Source organism: Carlito syrichta, unplaced genomic scaffold (assembly GCF_000164805.1).
Source record: "Carlito syrichta isolate Samal-C Ts95f unplaced genomic scaffold, Tarsius_syrichta-2.0.1 Scaffold307214, whole genome shotgun sequence".
NCBI classification, from domain to species: Eukaryota; Metazoa; Chordata; class Mammalia; order Primates; family Tarsiidae; genus Carlito; species Carlito syrichta.
In genome coordinates, this window is record NW_007251310.1 from 656970 (window position 1) to 668503 (window position 11534).

General features: G+C 41.7%; 1 protein-coding gene across 1 annotated transcript in view; it reads left to right on the forward strand.

The window, feature by feature from the left end:
- NEK9 (NIMA related kinase 9) overlaps window positions 1-11534 on the forward strand; it is a 40557-nt gene that overhangs the window by 12336 nt on the left and 16687 nt on the right. The window contains exons 7-13 of the mRNA XM_021715598.1: window positions 560-624; window positions 2884-2934; window positions 3370-3562; window positions 5979-6123; window positions 7634-7834; window positions 8025-8071; window positions 10161-10316. Of these exons, the coding sequence (XP_021571273.1) occupies window positions 560-624; window positions 2884-2934; window positions 3370-3562; window positions 5979-6123; window positions 7634-7834; window positions 8025-8071; window positions 10161-10316 (858 nt within the window). The remainder of the gene's footprint in view (window positions 1-559; window positions 625-2883; window positions 2935-3369; window positions 3563-5978; window positions 6124-7633; window positions 7835-8024; window positions 8072-10160; window positions 10317-11534) is intronic.

Consider the following 11534-nt stretch of genomic DNA (forward strand, 5'->3'; position numbering starts at 1 on the left):
CCCAAAAAAAAAAAAAAAACAACAAAATAAAACTGCAGTGAAAGATAGTTGAGAGTTCCTAATGCACAAAAACAGTATGTATTTCTAATATGTGACAGTTCCCTTGCTGTGTGGTTCTATTATTATGATTCAAAATATGTTGCTTGAATCATTGGCATCAGAATCTTCTGGGAGTGGGGAGTTTCCTAAGGAAAAAGATTTCTGGGCCTCACCCGAGGTCACCTGGATCGGAATCTCTATGGATAAAACCCAGAAATCTTTATCTGTAACAACGACCTCAGGTGATTCTTATGTGCCGTGTATATTGAGGTTTGAGAGCCACTCTGAATTGAACAAGTAAGGAAGGTGCATTGTAAACATCCTCATGTACAAGTGATAATGATACTAAGGTGAGAAGCATGAAACGTAGGTTATGACATAATTAAGATTTTTGAAACAAAAGCATAATATAAAATGGTCTTTGACTAATTAGCCTTCTAATTAGGGAGTAGGATACCTCTCTAGATCCCATATGGTCCATTCTCTTTAAGGGAAAACTAACCCTATTTTTACTTTTTAGGATCCTGAGCAGAGACCCACTGCAGATGAACTTTTGGATCGCCCCCTTCTGAAGAAATGCAGGAGGTAAAGTATGAAGAAGTCGATCAATTGTTTTTCCTGTGGTGGCTGACAATGTTAGAGTCCTGATCAGAGTACCACAAGGAAGGATGATGTTTCCTGACTTGGCCAGTTTAGTGCTGTTTTCTACCAACTTCTCTACTTTCATTGCTTGAGAGTAACTGACTTTCATCTCCTTAGACGTGCTGTTTTGTTCCAGATCTATAGTGATATGACCCAAGGGCCCTCCACTTCCCCATTTGTGGGTTTGAAATCCAGAGTTGAGGCATTAGAGTATAGTAATTAAGAGAATGGAGTGTCTGGACTTAAACAGCCTTGAGTTTGTATCTGAGTTCTGTCATTGTCAAGTTATTTAACGTCTCTGTTTCTTAGCTTTCTCTTCTCTAAAGTGAGTCACGGTGAGGATTAAAGGTAATGCATTAAACGTGTTCAGCCCAGGGCCTGGAACAAGATGCTGAACAGTTGTTGAATAGTACTGTGGATTGGACTGGGCCTTGGGTTTTAGCACATTTGTTCACGTGGTAGGTTGAGTAGGAGGATATATTTTGCCCATTTCTTGAAGTCATGCTGTGTTGCCTCTGGACAGGTTATTTCCTGTTTTATTCTGTGCTAGGGGTTCTCTAGAGATTGGAGGACATCCTTTGTGCCTCACTTTCTGTGGGAGGCTTCAAGCCTTAACTTAAAAGAAGAGATATTCTTTAGCTTTCTTAAATTTCTTAGTCTGTATTTCATTCTCTGAAACCATTTTTTCTTTACTACCCTCCTTACTCCCTACCAGCTTTTGTTTTTATAGCCTCCAGATATTCAAACATTTGCTATAGTTGTTCTAGGCCTTGCCCTTATATACATGAAGGACATACCTAATTCCATAATATTTGCTGTTTGATCATTACCTTTATTCTGTGGTGTCATTTAATTAATCTTTTCTGAGTCTTCTCCAGTTGATCTCTAGTCAGTCTTTTAGTGCCTGGAATAATGTGTGATACTCTAGGCATAACACTGTGACCTTTCAGTTATATGCTGTGCATATGCAGGCAATGTCACCCTTTTGGGCTAGTTAAGTACATTAAAAATTTTTATTTCCCAACAGTATACTCACTGTTTTAATTTCTTGTTGAAATATTTCAACTGATAATTTTTTATTAAAATTTTTATTGAGATAATTACAGATTTGCCTGTGATACCTTCTTGGAACTCTGTACTTTGGTGGAAAAATATAAGACAAAGAGTTTTCCACACAGAAAAAATAGCATAAGCAAAAGCACAGATATAGGAAGTTGTAGGAAATATTCAGGAAACACAAAATACTACTTGACTAGATGAGTGGTTCTAGACCTGGGACCATCAGTGCAAAATTTCAGGAGCTTTTAACAAATACTGGTGCCTGAGCACTGCCCAAGTGGTTCAGCTATAGATGATTTAGGTAGAATAACAACCCTGCTCTAGAACATGGCGGGTAATTGAGGGAAGGAAGGCTGGAAAGATGGGTAGGGAATCTTGCATGCCAGGCCAAGGAATTTGTGTTTAATTTAAGGAGAAGTGTTGGATGTTTCATGTGATGAGAGGCATACCTAAGGAAGAGTTATTCAGCAATGTTAGTATTTGTGTTAAATTAGTGTAGTAAAAAAATCTTACTTAGAACTGCAGCTAAGTAAGACTGATTAGGAGGTGCTATCATAGTAGAGGTGGGAGGTGGAACTGCCCAGAACTAAGGTGCTGAGACCGAAAGGAAGAGGTAAGTGTAAAAAGTCATCTGTATAGGTAGAATCTGTAGAACTTGAATATTGAAGAAAGGGAGAGAAATGAGTCAGAGATGTCAGGTTTTAAACTCAGTTGATTAGGAGGAATGGAGAGAGAGATTGCTGTAGGGGAGTCAGGAAAAAAAGTCAACTTGGGAAGAAGATAATGAGCTCAGATTTGGAGATGTGGAGTTTTGGGAGTGAGTGGATAGACTAGCGGGATCTGTCCATCAGGTACTTAAATGCTTCTATTAGAGGTCCTGGAGCATCTCTCTTCCAACCTGGACCATCTCTCAAAGATAGAAGGCAAGTGACCCCAAGCTGCTGGCCCTCTAATATTTAATGAATTGTCTCACACCAGGCCTATGTAACTGTTTGGGTCGTATTCAGATACTTTCCTAAAAGTATTGTAACGTTGTAGGATGCATACAGTTTATAAGAGGATTCAATCTGTGAAATATGTTAAAGAGACATCTTTGCAGTATAGAACCCTGTTATTTCACTCATGTGTCTTTTCTTTTGGTAGAGAAATGGAGGAAAAAGTCACTCTGCTTAATGCACCTACAAAGAGACCAAGGTAATGCTAGGAGACTTGTTAAAACTAATATATCCTAAATTACCACCAGGGATCTCTCTTGGGCTAATGCATTATTTGATCTCAGGAGCCTTTGGCATCCTTCCAGGAGCCAGCATCTGCTTAAATGTCAGGTAGTCATTTCTAAGAAGAAGAAAGCCATAATTTCGCCCTCACACTGAAGTGGCCATCATTCCCATGATGAATGTCAAAAACGTAGGTGTTATGGATCAGACGGAATCTGGTCTGGCCGAGCTGTGATGAAGTCCTGAGGCAGGAATTAAAAAGCCTGCTATGATAGAGGGTTGAAATAAGCTGTCGAGAAAGAACATACTGTCTCATACCACAATTGGCAGTTCTCAGGGAACAAACTGAAAGCATTTCTCTTTGATATTGTTTTCACATTAAATGTGCCTTTGTTCTGGGGGTTGTTGACAGGTCAAGCACTGTATCTGAAGCACCAATTGCTGTGGTAACATCACGAACCAGTGAAGTCTATGTTTGGGGTGGTGGAAAATCCACCCCCCAGAAACTGGATGTCATCAAGAGTGGCTGTAGTGCTCGTCAGGTGTGTGCAGGAAATACCCACTTTGCTGTGGTCACAGTGGAGAAGGAGCTGTACACCTGGGTGGTAAGTGAAAGTCAAGCCCTTTGTAACAGTGCAGCCTGGATGTTTCCTGGGCCCAGGGTGTCTAAGCATTTTGTTAGCTGAACCTGTGTTCAAGGAGCAGCAGCATGGGGTAAGGGAATGGAAGCTCTTATGGGAACAGGATTTCGTCTGGTTAGGTCACTGATGTATCCCCAGTGCCTGGTACATAATTAGATCACGTATAAAGATTTTTGAAAGAAAGAAGGAGAGAAAGAAGACTTAGGAGACTTGACTTTCCATCTATAGCGAGATAATTTCAAACAAGTCACTCAATTATTCTGTTCCCATGAGGTTCAGAGGAACCAGTATGTGTAAAATAGCCTTGTAAACAAATGAGGTGCTATACCCTGTCAGGAAACCTCTGAGACCTGCCCCAGTGATTGTAGATGGCTAGGTATATTTTGTATAGAATTTCCCTTTGTTGCTCTCTGAATTTCCCCCTCTCAACAGATTGTTTTGGTTTTACTGTCTTTTTCCCAGTCTCCCTCCTCACTCACAATGCAGTTTCTATCTCTGCCACACAGCTGAAACTGGTCTTAACAAGAAGACCTATAAATTGCTAAAATAAAACAGATTTTTTTTTTCTTTTGAGTTTGGGTCTCACTCTGTCACCCAGACTGGAATGTGGTGGCATCATCATGGCTTACCACAACCTCAACCTCCCGGGCTCAGGCGATCCTTTTACCTCAGCTACCCAAGTAGCTGGGACTATAGATGCGCACCACCCCACTGGACTAAATTTTTTTATTTTTTATTTTTCTTGTAGCGATAGGTCTCGCTATGTTACCTAGCCCAGACTTGAACTCCTGGGCTCAAGTGGTCCTCCTGCCTTGGCCTTCCAAAGTGTTAGGATTACAGGCATGAGCTACCGTACCCAGCCTAAACAGATGTGTTTACCTAGTCGACCTCTCAGCAGCATTTAGTGTTAGTGACCACTCCCTTCTTGAAGCTTTGTCTTTCGCTTGACTTCTACAATAGCCATGTTCTTTTGGCTTTCCACTCGTCTCTTTGGCTGTGCCTCTCAGACTCACTTCAGGTACTTTTTCTTTACTTGACCTTGTCTTAGGTCCTTGGTTCCTCTCTTTGAGGGAGTTCATCTTTCCAGAGGTTTCAGTTACCTTATTTGTGAAGACAAGGACTATATATATCTTATTTACTGCTTTATCCCAGTGTGTAAGAGAGTGAACACTTAACTATTGATTGATTGAAAGAAAGAATGGGCCCAGCACAGTGGGTCATGCCTATATTCCCAGCACTTTGGGAGGCTGAGATGGGAGGATTGCTTGAGCCCAGGAGTTTGAGACCAGCCTGGGCAACAAAGCAAGACCCTATCTCTTAAAAAAAAGAAAGAAAGAAAGAAGGATTTGGCCTTTGTAATAGTTTTGACTTGCAGTTATTTCATAAAACTCTCCCTGGGGAACTGCCAGAAGTGGAATGAAGTAAGTGTCTTAAAAAACATTTACAGGCAGGGCTCAGTGGCTCAGCCTGTAATCCCAGCACTTTGGGAGGCCAAGGCTAGTGGACTGCCTGAGCCCGTGGGTTCGAGACCAGCCCGGGCAACTTGGCGAGACCTCGTCTCTACAATAAATCAAAAATTAGCCGGGCATGGTAGCACACACCTGTAGTTCCGGCTACTTGGAAGGCTGAGGTAGAAGGATCGCCGGAGCCCAGCAGGTTAATGCTGGGGTGGCCATGAGCATGCCACTGCACTCCAGCCCGGGCGATGGAGTGAGACTCCAACTCAAAAAAAATTTTTTTTTTTACATAAAGACTGGGTGTGGTGGCTAACCTGTAATCCTAGCACTTTGGGAGGCTGAGGCGAGAAGATCACTTGAGGCCAGGAGTTCAAGACCCTGTCTCAAAAGAAAAAAAAAAAACAAACCATTTACATAAGGACGTGTTGAATCATTGAGTGGAAGGAATTGTTTATCTGTGTAAAACTGTTGAAAAATCATTGAGAACTATCTGGGTGCTATATAGCAGCCTCTTTGATTTTGCCAGATTCTTTATAACTGTTCCATGTTTCAGGGATACTGTGACCAAAATTTATAAAACTTCTAGTACAAATTTCCAAGAGGCTGTACTCCTATAGAAAGCAATCAGATTAGACTCATTAAAGAGGTTTTTTTTACCATCACCCACAATTAAATCTGTAGGTCACCTTAGACTTGAAGGACAAAGGTAAGATTTCAGCCTGGATACTTTTGTAATCTATTTTGTCTGTTGGCAGGGGTTTTATACTACCTACCATTAAAATGTTTAATCCCTTACCCAGTTTTTTTCTAATTTCTAAATTTCCAGCTTTTTTTTCCCAGTGTTTTTCTTCATATGAAGTTATATTTAAGATTAGCTTTTGGCATGAAAAATTAAAGCCTTACCAGATCTCTTTATTTCATAGAACATGCAGGGGGGTACTAAACTCCATGGTCAGCTGGGTCATGGAGACAAAGCCTCCTATCGACAGCCAAAGCATGTGGAAAAGTTGCAAGGCAGAGCTATCCATCAGGTATCCTGTGGGGATGACTTCACTGTCTGTGTGACAGGTACGCCATCAGCAGAAAGTGCCTAAATGCATTTAATGTGGGATGTTATGCATAATGAAGTTCAGTTTTTGTTGAGGTTTTGCAACAAAAGATAGTATTCAAAGAACCAAAAGACATTGAACAAATATATTCATGAATTTGCTATATAGCATTAGGGGATGGTGAGCAGGGAGAAGGCAGGTAGGTACCAGAGAAGAGGTGGATCAGGAGAAAATATGTTATGTGTCCCTATAAACTTGCAACCATGTAGCACAGAATTATAATCAAGACCTAAATTTAACCCTTTGCACTTGGATTTCCCCTCTGAGGGGACATCGGAATCAGGGGACACAAAGAGATTGCTGGTGATGATACAGGACAAACTTATGCAAGCACGAATTTTTCAAAGCTGTATGTTTCCTTGAAGTTTTCCATTCAGATTGCATGAATGGAATTTATACTGAGATATGCTTAATCAGTTGAAAAGTAGTTTTCATGAATCACAAGTTTGTCCTTCAACATTGTCTTCAAACAACAGACTGGACAATAAATTACATATTATTAATGTGGGAGGAAGAAAACAAGACTGCATTGTCTGCTCAAATAGAAAAATACCAGGTGGAAAACCTCATACAAATTACTGTTGTATATAACATGTATCAATGAACCTGCAATGCATGTCAGTGACTGTTTCACATGTTACCACGTTAGAAAAAATAAGACATAAAATTTTGATTTTTTTGTCATAAATAGTTCCTCAATTTCCAAAATTCCATTATAAGCCAAATATCATTACAATAAAATAATTGGTTCCAACGCTATACTATTTAATATGAAGTGATTTGGCTGGGTGCAGTGGCTCAAGCCTGTAATCCCAGCACTTTTGGAAGCCAAGGCAAGAGGATTGCCTGAGGCCAGGGGTTCGAGACCAGCTTGGACAACTTGGTGAGACCTCATCTCTACAATTTAAAAAAAATAAAAAATTAGCCAGGTGTGGTAGCATATGCCTGTAGTTCCAGCTACTTGGAAGGCTGAGGCAGAAGGATTACCAGAGCCCAGCAGGTCAAGGCTAAGGTGGCCATGAGCATGGCACTGCACTCTAGCCTGGGTGACAGAGTGAGACTCCGACTCAAAAATAGAAAAAAAAAAAGTGATTCATTTTGTACTATTTCGTAAAAAAGTGTGGTTGAGTTGCTGGTAGGTGATCTGCGAGATGTCTCCAAGTGCAAAGGGTTAATTTTGGTCTTGTTATTACTCACTTTATGATTCCTGAATACTTCTTTTTTTCAACCTATAAAATAGAGTTGACCCCAGTAAAATTTCAAGTCCTTTAAACAAGATAGTGCTACCACTTTATGTGACCCTGTGAATAGAAATAAGTCTAGACTTGCACAGTCTGTCCTTTGGATTTCTCACATCGTTTCATGTGAGATCTTTGGTTAGGGAGTCCTCATTGCCAGCCCTGCCCAGCTTTCTGATTGGATAGTGTAAGTCAGTCCTTTGATGGGTTCTGTTTTCCTTCCTTTGACAGATGAAGGTCAGCTCTATGCCTTTGGATCAGATTATTATGGCTGCATGGGAGTGGACAAGGTTGTGGGCCCTGAAGTGCTTGAACCCATGCAGCTGAACTTCTTCTTCAGCAATCCAGTGGAGCAGGTCTCCTGTGGAGATAATCATGTGGTGGTTCTGACACGAAACAAGGAAGTCTATTCTTGGGGCTGTGGCGAATATGGTAGGGGTAGCCTGGTCTCTGTCCACTTCTTCTCAGGTGTACTACCTGACTTCAAGCTTGTGTGCATCTAAGCACATCATGCAGCCTCTAAATGAGAAGTGTTGATTTAATCAAAGAGAGTCTTAATAGAATATCTTAATTGGGAAGGAGACCCTCATTACAATGATTTTCATTCTTATGTGTTTTTCAGGACGGCTGGGTTTGGATTCAGAGGAGGATTATTACACACCACAAAAGGTAAAATCAGAAGCAGCTTCTTCCTAAAGCCTATCTAAGTCACACAGATTCCAATAATATGTCCTCTTTTCCTTTTTTTTTTTGAGTTGGAGTCTCACTCTGTCGCCCAGACTGGAGTGCAGTGGCCACTCCCAGCCACCGCAGCCTCGACCTGCTGGGCTCCGGCGATCCTTCCGCCTCAGCCTTCCAAGTAGCTGGAACTTCAGGCATGCTGCCACACCCAGCTAATTTTTTGATTTATTGTAGAGATGAGGTCTCACCAAGTTGATATGTCCTCTTTTCTTGACTCTTCATATCAGGGTATTTCTGAAATATTTCCTGTGTGGGAGACTGACAATCTAGGGTTCCGGACTTAGCACCATGTGGTCTTGTCATCTGACTAAATCATAAAAAGTTAGGAAAGTAGGTACAGTGACTGTGGACACTGTGGAGTCACATCTTACTCAGGAATGAGAGCTAAAATCAGTGTGTGTGGCACAAAAGTCACATATAGCTGCTTATACACTGGAAAACTCGGGAACGGATTGGAATGCAATATAAAGTCTCTTAACCTAGCACAGCCATTTTCCTCTCCTATTTCTACAGTTTAACACTAGATGACATAGTTGGTCATGTTGTATGAAACATAATATGTTTCATGGTGGCATACCTGTAGCCTCATATCAACTCTCATCGGTGCCAAAGCTGGCACTTTGAGAGGCTCACAGGAGTTAAAACCAGCTGAATGAAAAATATGGTTTCTTACACCTACCCTAGAGCATAGACTTACCCACTGGAAAGCTGACTAAATCAGCTATACCATTTAATTTCTTTCACATTGAGGATGTGGGGACCATCCTCAATGTGGCTCAATGGCTGTTCCTCTTCTGAAAAGGCTATAGTGGAAACTGAGGGTGGAGGTTTCCAGTTTTGTACACATCGATCGTGGCCCCACCCATCCATCACCCCCACCATCCTCCAGCCTTGTCTAGTTAGTTGTGGAAGGATGTGAGAATTTGGAGTCCTAGCTGTTACCTTAGTACTCTATCACCCCTCTTATAAAATGACCAGATTGGGACCCCACACTACTATTGAGTTTCTTCTGTAACTGTCAGGCAGCCTTTCATCTCAGAGGACAAAGGCAGCAATGGCTTGAAACTTTTCCTTTCCCAGTTTTTTCTGAGAAGTCTCCCTAAATGGGACCTAGTGCTAAAACAAACCGATAGGGGCTGTCTGTTTGTTGACCTGGAATGGCCACCTTTTTCTTTATTTTGTAAAACTTGAAAATAGTAGCCTCAAAGCCAAAGCAGATCTGAAGAGAATAGAGCAAGCCTTACTTTCCTATAGTTTCTGCTAAATGCAGCATGTCAGGTTTTTTTTTTTTTTTCTGAGTTGGAGTCTCACTCTGCTGCCCAGACTGGAGTGCAGTGGCACACTCCTGGCCACCGCAGCCTCAACCTGCTGGGCTCCGGCGATCCTTCTACCTCAGCCTTCCAAGTAGCCGGAACTACAGGCGTGTGCTACCACACCCAGCTAATTTTTTTTTTTGAGTTGGAGTCTTCTTACTCAGTCGCCCAGACTGGAGTGCAATGACCGCTCCCAGCCACTGCAGCCTTGACCTGCTGGGCTCCAGCTGTCCTTCTGCATCAGCCTTCCAAGTAGCTGGAACTACAGGCGCGCACAACCACACCTAGCTAATTTGTTTGATTTATTGTAGAGATGAGGTCTTGCCAAGTTGCCCAGGCAGGTCTCGAACCCACGGGCTCAGGCAATTCACTCATCTCGGCCTCCCAAAGCACGGGATTACAGGCTGAGCCACCGAGTTCGACCTTTTTTTTTTTTTAATTGTAGAAATGAGGTCTGACCAAGTTGCCCGGGTGGGTCTCAAACCTACAGGCTCAGGCAATCCACTCACCTCAGCCTCCCAAAGTACTGGGATTACAGGCTGAGCCATCAAGCCTGGCCCAGCATGTCACTTTTGAAAAAACTGGAGGACTTTTTTTCTAATGCAAGTTATTTATTTAGTAAAAGGCAAAAAAATTATACAATCTGAAGAGAAACTAGAGTATATATTTGGGATTTCTTTTTCTGGTTTATGTTTTTCTTGCAGGTGGATGTTCCCAAGGCCTTGATTATTGTTGCAGTTCAATGTGGCTGTGATGGGACGTTTCTGTTGACCCAGTCAGGCAAAGTGCTGGCCTGTGGACTTAATGAGTTCAATAAACTGGGTCTGAATCAGTGCATGTCTGGAATCATCAACCATGAAGTGAGTGCTCTCTTTGGTGTTCTTACTACATTGTCAGAACTCCATCTCAATTTCTTTGGGATGCTATTATTGATTAGTGACCACTAAGTTTGACTTAAGATTAAATTATGATCCCACAGACATTGTGTTTAGCAAAAGAAGCCAGCCTCAAAAGAGTACATGGTATATGACTTCAAGTATGTAAAGTTCAAGAACAGGCAGAATTAACTTATGATGGCAGAAGTCAAAATTGTGACCACCTCTGGGTATGGTTGTTAACAGAAGAGATAGGTGGGATCCTGGAGTGATGGGAATGGTCTGTATCGTGATCTGCCAGAAGCTGTTCAAGTATATACATGTAGAAAAGTGTATCAGCCGGGCTCAGTGGCTCAGCCTGTAATCCTGTGCCTTGGGAGGCTGAGGTGAGTGGATTGCCTGAGCCCGCGGTTCGAGACCCGCCTGGGCAACTTGGTGAGACCTCATCTCTACAATAAAGCAAAAAATTAGCCGGGTGTGGTAGCGCGCACCTGTAATTCCAGCTACTTGGAAGGCTGCGGTGGAAGGATCACCAGAGCCCAGCAGGTCGAGGCTTCAGTGGCCGGGAGCGGCCACTGCACTCCAGTCTGGGCGACAGAGTGAGACTCCAACTCAAAAAAAAAAAAAACACATATCAAGCTCTGTGATATTTTGCAGTATGTTAATATATTAATTACAAAATTATAAATACGTTTATAAATAAATCACAAAATTATAAAATGATGGCATCCAGGTTCTACCTTATCATTGAAGTAGGAACTAGAATTTATTTTTATTTTTTATTTTTTTAATGGAAGGCTTCACAGATTTTCATGTCATCCTTGCACAGGGTCCATACTAATCTTCTCTGTATCATTCCAATCTTAGTGTGTATGCTGCTAAAGTGAGCACAGAGCAAGAGAATTCACATTATGAAAAAGAAACATATTTCCATGTCATCTCCCCAGAAGTTTTTAGATGTGTTGCTCCCAAATCACTGATCCTAGATAGTATTATTAATTGTAATTACCATTCACTCCTATCAAGGATATCATGAAATTCGCCACTGACATTGTCTTAGGTTCCTCTTTGTGTTCGTATGGTGAGTTTTTGTCATTTTCTAAGGAATCAAGTTAAGAGACAAGTTTTCTGACTAAATGAAAAAGAATCGGCTGGGCTCGGTGGCTCAGCCTGTAATCCCAGCACTTTGGGAGGCCGAGGCGA